This window comes from Hipposideros armiger, unplaced genomic scaffold (genome assembly GCF_001890085.2).
Source record: "Hipposideros armiger isolate ML-2016 unplaced genomic scaffold, ASM189008v1 scaffold_1370, whole genome shotgun sequence".
Classification (NCBI taxonomy): Eukaryota; Metazoa; Chordata; class Mammalia; order Chiroptera; family Hipposideridae; genus Hipposideros; species Hipposideros armiger.
Genome location: NW_017732720.1, coordinates 158104 through 174042, shown reverse-complemented (window position 1 = coordinate 174042; position 15939 = coordinate 158104). Strand labels below are relative to the sequence as shown.

The following is a 15939-nucleotide window of genomic DNA, read 5'->3' as shown; positions in this document are numbered from 1 at the left end:
ATATTGCAGCTCTAAGATTATGAGTCAGGAATAATTATTCCCATTTAATACACAGTGAAACTAAGGCTCAGGAAAGTTAAAGTACTTGTTGAAAGTCACATAAATAGTAACTAAATCAGATTCAAAACCAAGCCGTAGAAAATTTAGCAGGGTAGTACTGTCAGATATACGAGGAATTACCCAGGCTCCATTACTTACAAGTTATATGACCAAAGAAAAATAATTATAGGCTCTAGAGTTTACCTTTATCATCTACAAAACGATGATAATCTTCACCTAATTTACAGGCCTATTGTTGGGATTAATGGGTATAGAGCCATATAGTGTGGCCCATAATAGGCTTGCAACAACTGTGTTTCCTCACTACCCTGATTCCCTCACACACACACACACACACACACACAGAAGTTCAGAGATAAACTAAAAAAAGATAACTGCAGGGTAGAGAGCATTTGGGAAATATAAAAGCAAGAAGGGGAACACTTATGAGCTTTTATGTGATATCTTATTATAGAATGGAGACGGAGAGTATGAAATTATCAAAATATTTCCATTTATTTAGTTTGCTTTCCTGCCTTCTTCTTGATGCTCTAGTCAACAAAGCCAAAACAGAGAACAAGGTATCTGTAATGTATGTTAAGGCCCAAAAAGACAAGCTATTATGGCTGAACAAGAGTACTGTCAAGGGCTCAGGCTTGAGAAGCAGATGAAATTCTTATCCTGGTTCCCATAGTTTTATGCACTGAGAAAATAATTTGACACCTCTACACATTAATTTTTAATCTGTATAACAAGGACTGATAAAATGCTGGGTGTCTCAATAAAACATATAGCATTATTATTTTGCTTTAAATTCGGTAGCACCCTCTAGTGGAGCATACAAAAATAAGCATGGCATCTCTGCCCTCCAAAGCAGTGGTTCGTCTAAGTTCAGTGTGCATTGCAATCACCCAAACAGTTTGTTATAACACCGACAGTCAAAACCTACCCCTAGAATTTCTGATCCATTAGGTTTGAGATGGGGCTTGAGAATCTGAATCTGACAACTTCCCGAAAAGTGATAATGATGGTGCTGAAGTGTCTGGGAAACACACTTTGAGAACCACTGCTCTAAATCCCGCCTCCCTCCCAGAATGTGTGTCTGTCTGTGCGCGCACGCGCGCATGATTAATAACTAAAAGAGGTATAACTTTTGTTTGATTTTGACTTATTAGTACCCATCTAATGAGGATTTTGTGAAGAATAAAATAATATACATGTGAAGGATATGATACAGCATCTAAAATACAGAAAGCATGCAAAAACCCTAAGGAGCGCAGAACAGAAATCATTTGCCCGGGATCTCAGAGCTAGTAAATGGTGCAATGGGATTTAAAATTAGGTCTCTGACTCCAAATACATAATAAAGTTTAGCAGTACCACTACAGAAAATAGGGTGCAAACACACATATCTAATAAAAATTTCAAGAGGAAAAGAAGGTCAGTTTTCAATACCAGGGTCCAAGCTCTTATCTGTCTTTACTGACTAAACAGCCGTCTGTTATTTTCTAGGGTTTTATTTGGGGGGGCGGGGGGTGGAGGAGTGGGTGTTGAGTATTTGAAAAGGTGCACAGAAAGGTTAGGATCTTCATCAGCATAAGTGCCTGGTGTCATTCATCAATTCTTACTGCCCCCTCCCCCCCAAATAAAGCCAAGGAAGAAAGAAGAGAGGGATGGGGGGGGGGGCTTTTTTTAAGGAGGAAAGAAATGAAAAAACATTTGGATCTAGGACCATGGTCCCCTGCCTAGAGCTATTTATAAAAGCTAATTTGATTTTCCCTAGCAATGAAAGGTATATATGATCCCTATAGATTGGAGAGTTCAGAAATCTGAAAGGGGGCGAACAAAAATCCCATCATTCCAGGGACCAAACAGCCAATTCTTTGCTGGGATTTGGCGGCACCTGGTGGCAGACTCAAGAGGTTATAAACCTCACCCAGAGAACTTTCTGGAAAATTAACTGAGCGCGTACTTGCTAAAGGGCACTGTGCTTGGAGATCAGGACAAAAAGGTAAGAGAGCCTCCGCTCCCACAGAAATTCGGAGTCCGTAGTGGAGGGGGAGGCTGTCGTATAGATTAGATATATTCTCAGCAAAAAATTTTGTTTGTGCCAGAAGTTACACGCAATGGTGGGGGGGGGGATCGGGGGAGAAAGATACTAGGGAACAGGAAAAGCTGCTGCTCTTTGGAATTGCTAATATGGAGATGCGTGTGTTCGTTTCTTAACCATCGGAGGGCTGTGGTTCAGAAAAGGATTGTGGCACTGAGAAAGTGGGAAGTATATTTTTTAGAGTCTAAAATTGAATCGATAATGGAGACCGAAATATTTCTAACAAAGGCCCTTTATTTGTGATGGTCGCCGTGGCTTATTTTTCTTTTCATTAGTACAATTTTCAAACACAGAAGTAGAGAACATTCAGTATACAGCACTCACACGCGCGTACACGCGCACGCAAACCGTCGCTCTGGGACACACCGGCCCCGACGCTAGGGGCGCACGCCTGCGCATACCCACAGCCTCCAGCGCCACGAGGGCTGGCGCGCGCACACTCCAACCCCAAAGGCACGCGAGCTCGCCCGCGCACATCCAAACTGGCCCCACTACCACGCGCCCGCACACCCTCCACTCCCATTGAGCCTTTTCTCCCCGAGTTGCGCAAGTGGTTCAGGGGCGTGGCCCCAGATTTGACCTCGCGCTTCCCCACTCGCGGGAACCTTAGCTCATTTCCGCCCATCCTGTTTCCGCAGGCCACGTAGACACTTCCTTTCCCAGTGGGAAAAAAAAACCCATAATGCCTCCCTCTAAAAAAAAAAAAAAAAAAAAGAACCTCTGGTCAGGGGAACTCTGGGTCGTGAAAATAGGCCACGTGAACACCCTGCCCTATAGACTTATGACCCAAAGATAGTAGCGCTTTTGGAGGGCGGGCTCAGAACCTAAGAGGGTGAACGTGATTGGCCAGAGCCGCACTAAAGGGAGAAGGTGATTGGTTTGCTTCAAGCCTTAACCATGAAGAAGCAGGTTGCTAGCACCCCCTATACTGCGGCGAATTGTCATTGTTGACGTGATGGGCCTCGTCCAATCATTTGGTCATGGAACATTCTAAAACTTACACAAGACGACTGTGATTGGCTGAAGGTACTGAGCCCTCCTTCAGGGTGACGTGTCTGCCTATGGATATTAGTTGCCAGAGAAACCTGGCTTTACTATGGCGGTTGGAGGGACGGCAGTGAGCACACGTCGGCTGCTGGAAAGAGCTGGATTCTCGTTTCAGGTTTCGGGGTGGGGGTGGGGAGGAAGGGTTGACGATTTCCTCTTCTCGTGGAGTAGCTAGACAAGATTAACTAATGGCTTCACAATCGGGCAGAGCTAGATTCCGATTCCTACTCGCCAACGCCCAGCTCGGGCTGGCTCCTTTCTGTGTCTCGGTTTCCATGTTTGTAAAATGGTGATAATAATAGTATCTACCTCAGAGACGTGTACCTCAGAGGCGTGTACTATGTATATTAGTGCGTATAAGGCACTTAATGGGAAGCCTGGCTCCGAAAGGTATTAGCTGTTACTGTGGAGAGAAAAACCTGCGTAACAGAATGAGAAAAAGCAAATTATGTAAATTTGTTCATTATAGTGCTTTTCCTGCCCATCAATTTATTCCCTAGAAGAAACTAGAGACATAAGAGAAACATAATAATCCTTACTGGTGAAATAATATGCTATTTGGGAATTACCTCAAAATAGCGGGGATTGGAATTTTCCATATTGAAAAGTTTAAAAAAAGGGGGGAGGGGGAGAAAGATGGAGAACGAGAGCGAGCTGGAGATGAACCACATGCGATATGTAGGCCTGGTTTGGATCCTGATTGGAACACACCAACTTTAAAAAAAAAAAAACTAAGATGCATCGGGAAAATTTTAAGATGTATTCGATTATTTGCTGTGTTTTTAAGGAATTGGTCTTGATTTTTTTAAGACGTCATAATGGTATTGTGGTTATGTTTTCAAATTGTCTTTATCTTATAGAGATATATACGAAAATACGGATTAAATAATAAAATGTCTGGGATTTGCTTCAAAATACGTTGATAACTAGGATTTGTTTCAAAATAATCTCAGCAGTAGGGGGAAGTTGGGGGGGTATAGATGAAACAAAATTGGCTCTTAAATTAATAAGCGTTTAAACTGGGTGATAGGCATATAGAGTTCCTTATATTGTTATGTCTTCCTTGGTATGTGTTTGAAATTTTCCATAAAATCCACAAAGTCAGCTATTTGGTGAGCTTAAAAACGGAGTTGGGGGAGCAGTGGGTGGGGTTATGGATGAAACAAGATGGCCTTCAGTTGGTAATTGTTGAAGCTGGATGATAGATTCGTGTGGGTTTATAATATTCCTTGTACGTAATTTCAGATTTTATTCATTTCAAATTTTCCTTAATAAAAAGTAAAAACCAAAAGCAAAACCAAATTACTTGAACAAAAATCAGGATAAATGTACAATAAAGTAAATTTGAAAATGTAACCACAAGAAAAGAAAAAGAAACACTTGTACATTATTTATCAGCTTTGGTGTCCTGTGTGTGTGATAAAATGCATTGACTGATGGAGAAGAAAACCATCATCTCATATCTCTTTATTTTATGCCCTTTCCCGTCCCCTTGTTTGACCTTCTAGGCCATTATCAGAAAAGCTAAGTTTGCTGTATAGTAAGGATCAGAAGATCTGATCCTGATTACAGAATCTTGGGTAAGTGCCTCCCTTCTCCTGGCCTCAGTTCTCAAACAAGATAATTCCACATAACCTTCTTAACTGTCCAGGAATATTTTAAAGATTAATAAGCATTTATCTGGGAAATCATTCTAAATTCTGAGAAGGATGGATGGAGCTCAGTCCATTGGTGCTTCCAGTATATAAAGTGTCTAAAAAACAGAGGACTGTAATTTTACATTCCTTGATAAAAGAGACTACAATTGATCCCTGATAGTTCATTACATCCATATATTGTTTTTCTTACTTTGTGGCATCCCATATCCAGCATTACCTAGTGGTTAAGAGCAAATACTGACTTCCTGAATTTAAATTAAAGCTTGGCTCTGCCACTTAGCTGTAAGATACTTATTTTGTGCCTAAATTTCCTCAAAAGTAAAATAAAGATAATAATAGTTCTTACTATGTAGAATTGTTGAGGACGTTACATGTGAAGTATCAGGACAGTGTTTGGCACATGTGTTTGCTTTAATAATAGTTATGGCTCTATTAGTCCTTCTGGTATATCCTGTTTTACATACATGCACACTTCTAAAAGCAGTGGATTCTTCTTTTTGGAATAGTAAAAAAATTAATACTGTTGGTTTCTCCCCTGATTTTCCAGAAGCAGCAGCTACTACTAGAACTGAATTCTGAAATTATGACTTCTGACTTGTCCTAACAATCTAGAAAGATTGAGTATATTGAACATAACTTAGAAGGGAATTTTCAGGAGCTGTAATTTTAACTAGCAGACCATAACCATATTCACTCTGCTAACAGCTTTTGTATTATTCCTCCTTTGTCTCAGACTCAAAAAATAACTGTTATACTTAAAGGAAGTGTTCCAACGTCCAGAAGAGAGAATTGATCTGACATAGTATAGGTGCATTTAAAGGTTTATTTCAACAAACTGTATATGTTCACACTCATTTTTGAACACTCATACACAAAAATGTTAGCATTTGGAGTCTGCATTCTTGAGATGAAGGAAGGTTTTCTGTCTCTTGACAGCTTCATTTTCTCACGGAATCGCTATTTTCCTTCTTGTTTTTTTTCCATTCTGAAAGCTAGGTTGCAGAGGAGGGCACTACCTGATGAAAACCTGCTGGGAAAGATGCAATAGATAGGAAGGCACAGAAGCCCTTTACAGGAGGCCATTTGGAGAATGATTAAAGGCTAAAGGGAGGGAGGTGAACTGCTAGGCCAATAGGAGCTCAGAAAAGGCAAGAGCCAGGTAGCCTGAATTGGAGAAAGCCTCAGAGAGAAAAAGGACCTTGACCTGAGCCTTTGAGGATGGGCAGGACTTTAGAAGGAGGGAGGGAAACCAGTCTGAATGGTATGCCTACAAAGTATACAGTACACTGTGGTAATTAACTGAAAAATCCAGCTATATGTGAGATCCATGGATAAGAATAAATCAGAAAGTCATGGTGGATTTTAAATATGTATAGTTTAATATAAAAGTTTAGTCAGAATTAATAGGTGAATACATTCTCCTTATAGTATAAAAAAATTTAAATATTACAGAGTAGGCTCAGGTTTCTTTTTCTCACCACCTCAGTTCTCTTACTCTCCCCAGAGTTAACCATTATCATCAGTTTTCGTTCCTTCTAGATCTCTAAATTGTATACCTGTTTGAAAATGGATATGTATAAAATACTGTTCTGTATTTTCTTTTACATAAACATATCACTGTAGGTATTGTTTTGCAACTTGATATTTCTAATCAAATTGTCTGGGATGTCTTTATGTCCCTTCATAGAGTTCTGTTTCACTGTGGCAGTCCTTTAGCATGGTTATGGCTGAACCACATTTTATTTTGCCAAATCACTATTGATAGTCCTCTAGGTTGACTCCAGTGTTTTGCTACTTCAAATAATACTGCCTCGAACATCCTTAGAATGCAGTAACAGGTGCTACTCCAGGGCAACATTTATGGCTTTAAACTATGATAATTAAACCAGTGTGATACTGGTGTGAGAACAGACATTGCTATGACAGAACAGATGACCTAGAAACAGTGATATCTTTAAAAATTAAATAATCCAAAATAATTGGGAAGAGTTCTTAAAAGATCCATATACCTCTAGGAACTTGTAATGTTGTCAAGTAGCATTTCAAATCATTGGGGAAAGGATGGACTCTTTAATATTAGGAAAAATAATTTGTATATTTGGAAGAAACTATAAAATTATCAAGAAGTAATATAGGAAATCATTTTTAGACAGTTATTTGGGTTATTTCCACTAAGCATGACATAAATGCCCAAGTTCACAAAGGAACAGGATGGCAACATTAATGACAGTTTGAAAAAAATATTTCCAACATACCAGAAACAGTATAATAAATAACTTAATTATTAAGAATCAGTAAAAGAAGCAAACAACCTAGTAAAACATATTCAGAACAAAAATATTGTTTTTTTGGGGGGACAAAAATATTCAGAAATATAAGAAAAACATACATATGAGTGATTTAAAAATACTCTTACACAAAAGATTACAGATTGGCAAAAAAAAACAAAACAGATTTTTTTTTAAATGTTTATTCCATGTTGCTGAAAGTATGAGTGAATGTCTACATTTTTGCTGGAGTACAGGTTAAAGCGGTTTTTTACAAATTAAAATTGCCTGTATCATCAAAACTATAAATTAGCAAATCCTTTCAATAGTTGCCACTTCTGAGAATATATCCTTCTGAAATATCTAATGCTCTAATGTATCTTTTTATTCCTGTAAAAATTAAGTTTTGGAAATGACCTGAATATTTGCTAATACAGGAGTTGTTAAATTATAGTACATACAGATTATAGAAGGATGTGGATATTAAAAAGCATGAGCTAGATATGTGCAGACAGAAGGAGGCCTTTGATAAAGTGAGAAGGTATGGAGCAATATGTATCTCACCTTTGCCAAGACCAAGTAAATGCATGTATACACATTTAGCTTTAAATGTCTGTTATAAAGAGATGTGAAAGCATACACGCTCATTCTGGGATTGAAGTGGTAAAGGAAGAATGTCCACATCTTTATATATTTTGATACTTAGAGGTATGTAAAGCAAGGATTAATAAATGGTGCCACAAAATAAATCCTAGGTTGATTAAGGAATTAAAATCCATAAATGTATGTCATCTTCATTTTTAAGTTTAACAATGAAAGAAAATTTTCATATAAAATTTAGAAATCTTAACATTAGACACCATAAAAGAAAATGGCAATCTATATATCTATCTATCTATATATATATCTAGATATAGATATAGATATAGATAAAGAGCTATAAATGTTGAAATCACTAAGAACCAATTTAAGATGAATGGGCAGAGGACAATAGCTAAAACATAAATGGCCAATAGACACTTTTTTCAATGTTAAAATCATCTCAAAGAAATGCAAACAAAAACTAAACCCATTTTTTTTTTACCAAATTCGTAAATTTATTTAAATGAAGATAGCCAGATAGTACTGACCAGAGTATGAGGTGGGATGGACGTTTTTACACACATGTGAGGAAATTGGTATAACTTTTGGGGGAAGTAATTTGGCAATGTATTATTACCTCTTGACTCACTAAATCTGCATCTGGGAATCTCAAAGGAATAATACAAAATGGATAAAAAAAGATTTTAGTTTCAGTATAAATTGGGGTGGTGAAGTAAATTGAAGGTATGCCAACTTAATGGAATACATAGCTCTGAAGATGTATGCATATTAAAACCTTACTAACGTGGAAATAATTGTAATAGCAAATTTTAACGGGAGATCTGAGATTTGATATCCAGTATGAGCTCACCTCTGTTTAAATGAGTGCACAGAAATGAAACAGAAAAATACGGCAAACTTACAATGTTTTCATTGTCTCATGTACCCTAGAGCTGACCTGTAGGGAACAAGTGGAAAAATATTTGATGACCTAGCCCTAAATTGTGCCTCATTTCCCCCATTAGTTGAATAACCTCACTGATTCTCTATTGTATACCCACTGGGGACATAAGTGTTGCTGCAAAAGGTGCAAGGTATAACTCAAGACGTATGGCAATTGGTGGTATTCCATGAGCAAATTTAACATGACACATTTAAATGGTAATGTACTAATGTCAGCTTCATACGGTATTAGAGAAGGGACAGAAATGGGCTAGAGTAGTGGAGATTTAAAGAGGATATGGGACTGAAGTGAGGAAGACAGGAAGCGTGATCGGAGCAAGGAGCAGGTACACTGAGCCAGTAAACGATGTTAATAAAGCCCAAAACTCAAGATGGAAACTGGCAGATTCAAAGTTTAAAACAAAACACTATACAGTGCCAACTTTTTAAATGCATGTGCACAGCACATCTGTCACCTGTCCATGGAGCAGTGTAAGCTGGGAAGGGAGGTACAGAGTACCTGAGTAAAGCTGTCCATAAACTTGTGTAACAGGTGGGAGCCAGACATCAAAAGGATGGGGATTCCCTTCTTTTGATGTCTTGCCTCTGACCCCAGGTATTAATAGTTTTTCGATACTCATGAAATTAAAGGTGCTGAGACAGTTCTTTAGAATGACAGCTTTCCTGGCTGTATTCGCTCAGCACAAACCTTGGCTAGTGATGCAGGTATTTGTCTATACAATCATTTCATTCAATTTGGGAGTTTATATGAGTGATAAAGCATTTATAGAGAATGACGAGACTCACCCACTTAATGAGAGACAGGTAGAATTCCTTTTTGTAGTTTTTATTTATATAGTATATACGCAGTTGATACTAAGGATGTACAGCTATTCTCAGTTCTTCCTCACTAATGCTGATGCCCAGTGTGGCTTCCAAAATAGCTCCTATCCAGCCTATGTATTTTACACAGTCTGGCTGGCACTAGCCCATCTTTCTTTCTTTAGTTTGTATATTATCTATCCACTTGTTTTTGTGGAAACACTACTATATTATCCCCAACGTGGGTTTTCTGGATTTCACTGCTATTAACTAAAATTTCATCCGCAGATACTGTGCCCCTTCTGTCCCAGTCAAGTGGATTTTTTTAAGAAACATTTTTTGTAAGTGTGATAGCTTACAGTATACTGCCATGACACACTGGCCACTGTCTGATCCTTCACAGGATATATCTGTATCTCCTCAGCCTGAAGGCTTCGGATTCCCACAGGGTCAATATCTATTTACAGATTTTCATGCTCTCAGAAGGCCACTGTTGCCCTTTCGTTTCTGCTCAGAGCTCTGTTCCCTCAGGTGGAGGATATCCTTTGCTTAGTGAAAGCGCTAGCACCCAGGCCTCTCTTCCAGTAACTGGCTTCCTTGATTCAGGGCTGTAGTTTCCTAGCATTGCCTACCTCTTACACCACGCTCGGCTTCCCTGACACCTCCTCATATCATCTTAAGGGCTAGGAATTGGCTGAAGGGCTTTTTTCTGTGGGTGAAAGTTGTAGTTAACAGAAACCTGGTTTCAGGCAGGGCCACTATCCCTCATTCTTTTTCTGAGGTTACCCTGATTTTAACAGTCTGGTATTGATCCACCTAGATACTTTCCTGTGCATTTACACACGTATTGGTTTAAGACACAAAAATTGAATCACACTGTCCAGAAAAACAGTCTGATAGTTTTTTCTCTCCGTGTACCCTCTTTGAGATCCTATTGTACGTATGCAATCTGCCTTTTTACCTAATATGTAATTGAACATCTTTCCATGTCAATACGTGGATCTCTTCTTAATTCATTTAAATATTTTTCCATAGTGTACATACATAATTTATATTACTATTTCCTTATTGAATAGTATTAAAAACACTGCAATGAACATCTTCGTGTCCATGTTCACATGTGCAGGTGTTACAGTGCTACAAGGTACAGCGCTAGCTGCTTAGCCTCACAGTAGGAAATTCTTCAAAAGAACCTGTGAAGGCTATGGGTAATTGGCCACATTCCACAGATGAGAGAAAAAGGTTAAAAGCGTACATACCTTGCCCAAGGCCTCACAAGTCATAAATGTCGCAGAGGCCAATTGAAGTAGAAGTGTATTTGACAGCAGAACTCGTATTTTTGCTCTGATACCACAATTGTAAACCATGTGTGTATAAATTAGATTGTTTTGTTTTCTTTTTCCTGTGTTTCACAAAAGTGCATCTTCATCACAGCCACCCGCTTTTCCTTTCTAGGTTGTGACTCCCCCCTCATCCTTCCAGACCATCCCGGAAGATCTATAAGAGTGCATCTGAAAAAACACTAGGAGTTCCTGGAAGAGCAAGAAGGAAGAGGATTATGTAAGTCAAAGGAATTGTTGCATCTATCACACCATAAGAAGCAGAACACTGTTTTTCCATCTTATTTTACTAGCCTCCCTGCTGCATTCTACACTGTAGATGATACCTTTTTGAAATTCTCAACTTCTTTGGCTTCCAAAATAACCTCCTCCCAATTCCCCTATGGCTGCTCTGACCATTTTTGTTTTATTTGTGGCCTCTCTCTGCACACCCCTTAAGTATCGTTCTTTCCAAGCTTTATCCAGAATCCCATACGTGGTTCAGTGTTTCTTCCTCCATTCTCCATGAATTATTTTGTTGGCTCACCTAATTTCCGCTACCAGCTATATGATAATTACTCTCAGATCTCTATTTCTGGCTCTGACCCCTCACCTGAGCTTTAAAGTCACATGTTTTAAATGCATACTCCTCAATAGATCCAGTAGTGAACTTCTGTGCTCTCTAATCCATTTTTTCCTCCTCCTCCTCTTGATGCAGTCTCATTTGGGGATAATACTGACATAATCTCCCATTCTCAGACTCTGGAGTCATCACTGACTTCTCCCTCACCAATTTATAACCTCCTCCAGCAAGCTGTTGCTGAAAAGTGGTGTCATGTACCATTTCTTGTTTGCTTCCAAAATATTCTGTGCCTATAACTATTAGTTTACTAGCCTTATTTTTTTATTTAATTATAGTGATGAGACATGTATATACCTTACAGTGTGATCACCACAATAAGTCTAGTACTCATCTGACACCATACATAGTTATTACCATATTATTGACTGTATTCCCTATGCTGTACTTGACATCCCCATGACTAATTTTATAACTGGCAGTTTGTACTTCTTAATCCACTTCATCTTTTCCACCCCACCCCCATCCCCTCCCGTCTGGCAACCATCAGTTCTCTGTATCTATTAGTTTGTTTTTATTTGTTCATGTATTTTGGTTTTTAGAGTCCACATATGGTATTTGTCATTTTTGACTTATTTCACTTAGCATAATACCCTCTAGGCCCATCTGTGTTGTCACAAGTGGCAAGACTTCGTTCTTTTTTATGGCTAAGTAATATTCCAGTATATGTATGTACCACTTCTTCTTTATAGAATCATCTATTATTAACGGGCACTTGGGTTGCTTCCATATCTTGGCTGTTGTAAATAATGCTGCAGTGAACATAGAGGTGCATATATCTTTTTGAATTAGGGTTTTCAGTTTCTTCAGATAAATACCCAGAAGTGAAATTGCTGGGTCATATGGTAGTTCTGTTTTTAACTTTGAGGAACCTCCATAGTGGCTACACCAGTTTATAATCCCACCACTAACCTTGTCGTTTTATTATTGTCATTTTAGATATTTGAATCCCTAGCACGTAGCATAGTACCTGTTCCAAAGAAGATATGCAGTAGTATATGATGACTGAATAGATTAATGAATGGATGAATGACCTACTCCCTATTCTTTTATGCTGATTCCAAACTAATGATTAAAAACCAGTGTGTTTATTAATTCATTAATTACCCAGGCTTAAAATTGCAGAGCCACTTTTGACTCCTCCCTTTCCTTCATTTACCAAGCTCTGTGTTCAGTTTCTCTTGACTGTCATCACCCAAGTTCAGACCTGCCTGGACTTATACAGAAACCTTTACTATTACTCATTTTGCCTCTGGTCAACTAAATTGATCTTTGTTTCATCATGTCATTTTCCCTGTTCATACGTTTTAAATTTTAACTCCACTGCTTTTTGTAGTTGCTTTCCCAGTTAATTCATTCTTTCTCTACAATTATATTCCTGTCTTTTTACTGGTATCAGAAAACTAATTTATGGGCAGGTCTGATGAGTGATTGGGTGGGATGAGAGTAGTGGGTGGTAGCGAGGGTCAGGGAGAGGGAGGAGGTGGTAAGTCACTTAGAAGTGGCCCTGAAACAGAATTGGAAATTCAGATTCCAAAACAGTGGTGTGTGTGGTGCTTTGATGGGCCTCTATGGAGTATAAAGATCACCATAGAAAAGTAAAATACTTTACTTTTTACTTTTTACAACCAAGTAAAATACTTTATATGTTACAGTGGTTGAAATAAAAACAGGGTTGAATGAGTTCCAGAAAGCAGGGTTCTCAAACTCGTGGACAACAATCTGCAGAAGAAGACAACTTCAAAAAACCAACTAGAAGCAACATGCAGAGAAGCAAGATGAGAAGGGCCTCCTCGGGAAAGAAGACGGCTGGTCCACAGCAGAAGAATCTGGATCCAGCCCTCCCAGGCAGATGGGGGGGGCGCTCTGCTGAGAACCCCCCTTCAGGATCGGTGAGGAAGACAAGAAAGAACAAACAGAAGACTCCTGGAAACGGAGATGGTGGCAGCACCAGTGAAGCCCCTCAGCCACCTCGGAAGAAAAGGGCCCGGGCCGACCCCACTGTTGAAAGCGAGGAGGCGTTTAAGAATAGAATGGAAGTTAAAGTGAAGATTCCTGAAGAATTAAAGCCATGGCTTGTTGAGGACTGGGATTTAGTTACCAGGCAGAAGCAGCTGTTCCAACTGCCTGCGAAGAAAAATGTAGATGCCGTTCTGGAGGAGTATGCAGATTGCAAGAAGTCGCAGGGTAATGTCGACAACAAGGAATATGCAGTGAATGAAGTGGTGGCGGGCATAAAGGAATACTTCAACGTGATGCTGGGCACTCAGCTGCTCTACAAGTTCGAGAGGCCCCAGTACGCCGAAATCCTCTTGGCTCACCCGGATGCGCCCATGTCCCAGGTTTATGGAGCACCACACCTACTGAGATTATTCGTAAGAATCGGAGCGATGTTGGCATACACGCCCCTTGATGAGAAGAGCCTTGCATTACTGTTGGGCTACTTGCATGATTTCCTAAAGTATCTGGCAAAGAATGCTGCATCTCTGTTTACTGCCAGTGATTACAAAGTGGCCTCAGCCGAGTACCACCGCAAAGCCCTGTGAGGGTCTACTGACCACTCACTGTTATGTCTGGTATCAGTAAACACTTTTTGTTCTTAGTCTTTTTCTTGTATGATTGATGTTCTTTCCAATTGTTAATGTACAACAGGGCTTATGTTTCAGTTGTTTTCTGTTTTGTTCTAAACAGAAAATGAAAGGAGTGAGAGCTCCTTTTCTCATTTCAGAGTTGCTACCAGTGTATGCAGTAATTAGACAAAGAAACATTCAGTAGAACATTTTCTTGCCTAGTTGACAACATTGCTTGAATGCTGGTGGTTCTATCCCTTTGACACTACACAATTTTCTAATTCTGTGTTAATGCTACATGACAAAATGCCCTGATTCCTAGTGCCAAAGGTTCAACTTAATGTATATACCCGAAAACCCATGCATTTGTGCTCTTGTTTCTCGTGCTTGAAGTAAAACAGCCCATCCTCTGCAAGTCCATCTATGTTGTTCCTTAGGCATTCTATTCTATCTTTGCTCAAATTGTTGAAGGATGGTGGTTTGTTTCATGGTTTTTGTATTTGAGTCTAATGCACGTTCTAACATGATAGAGGCAATGCATTATTGTGTAGCCATGGTTTTCTGGAGAAGTTGCTATTTTAGGAATTGTATTTCAGATCTTAAATAAAATTTGTTTCTAAATTTCAAAGCAAGTAATTTGCAGTGTGCCTTTAATGTTACAGAGGCTGACAGTCAGCAGACTCAGGAAAGATCTAGATGGTATCAAAGGAGTTCTGACTTCTAGTGAAGGGAATTCCTTTTGGTTGGGTGTGGCTTCCAGGAGCTTCCTGTCAGGCCAGTTCCCCTCCTCTCCCCCCTCAGTGTGGCTTCTCACAGTGGGATCACTTACTAGTGTTGCTTGGAAGAGCTAGTTTTGTTCCCGATAAGTTGGGCTGGTATAATAGGATATTGAGTGGTCATTGTAACAGTTCCTTAAACTTATGCTTGGCTCTTTCCCACCAGAGGAAGCCTGGGCACCCCCTTCAGTATTACCTCTATCAGAAATACTTGTAGATTTGGGGCTAAGATGGCAGTTTCCCCTAGTCCCAGAATTAATGTCATGTTCCCTGTTTTTAGAATCCCTTGGATATAGCATTGGGAATGCTAGGGTAGGGGATCTGTGGAGAAGAGGGGTGGTGTTGGCTGTCTATGTTTATGAATCCGTCTTATATGGAAATTTCCCAGTCAAACTAAGTTGTTTTGTGTTTTATATTTTTTAATTTTCAATCACAGTTGACATGCATTATATTAGTTTCAGGTGTACAACATAGTGATTAGACATTTATATATCTTATGAAGTGACCACACTGGCTATAACCATCTGTCTCCGTAGTGTTCCAGTATTAATGACTATATTCCCCATGCTGTGCGTTATATCCCTGTGACTTATTTTAATCCCCTCTTGTCTTTTTTGCCCATTCCCTCACCTTCTCCCTCATGACAGTGTTTTTTACTTCTTTAGCGAAAAAAAATTGTGGCTAAGAACAAATAAGGAAATAGGAATCACATAATCCTAAATTAGTCAGGGTCCCAGCAGGAAATAAGTGGGACTCAAAATGGATGATTTGAGGGGTTTAATGATTAATTTCTTCCCAAGTTGTCAGAAGTGGAGTAGGGTCATGGTGTATATTGGTCTGCCAGGGCTGCCACATCAACGTACCACACACTGGGCAGCCTAAACAGAAATTTATTTTCTTATAGTTCTGGAGGCCAGAAGCCTGGGAAGGTGTCAGCAGGGGTGGTTTCTTCTGAGGCCCCTCTCCTTGGCTTGTAGGTGGCAGCCTTCACCCTGTGCCTATGTGTCCTAATCTCCTTTTCTTATAAGGAGCCCCATCATATTGAATTAGAGCCTCACCCTAATGACCTAATTTGAACTTAATTACCTCTGTAAAGACTCGGTCTCCAAATAAGGTCACATGTTGAGGTACTAGGGATTAGGAAGTGAACATGAGTTTGGAAGTGAC

General features: G+C 39.4%; 1 protein-coding gene across 3 annotated transcripts; it reads left to right on the top strand.

The window, feature by feature from the left end:
• The first annotated feature begins 1955 nt into the window (after positions 1-1955).
• On the top strand, positions 1956-14628 carry MORF4L2 (mortality factor 4 like 2). Of its 3 annotated transcripts, none has more exons than XM_019633695.1 (4): positions 1956-2050; positions 4705-4776; positions 10923-11027; positions 13082-14628. In XM_019633695.1, the coding sequence occupies exon 4, from the start codon at positions 13106-13108 to the stop codon at positions 13970-13972; it is 867 nt and encodes a 288-aa protein (XP_019489240.1). In that variant the 5' UTR covers positions 1956-2050; positions 4705-4776; positions 10923-11027; positions 13082-13105; the 3' UTR covers positions 13973-14628. The 3 variants fall into 3 exon arrangements, with proteins under 3 accessions (XP_019489240.1, XP_019489241.1, XP_019489239.1); XM_019633696.1 differs by lacking the exon at positions 1956-2050 and adding an exon at positions 3064-3175; XM_019633694.1 differs by lacking the exon at positions 1956-2050 and adding an exon at positions 3202-3311.
• Positions 14629-15939: the final 1311 nt, after the last annotated feature.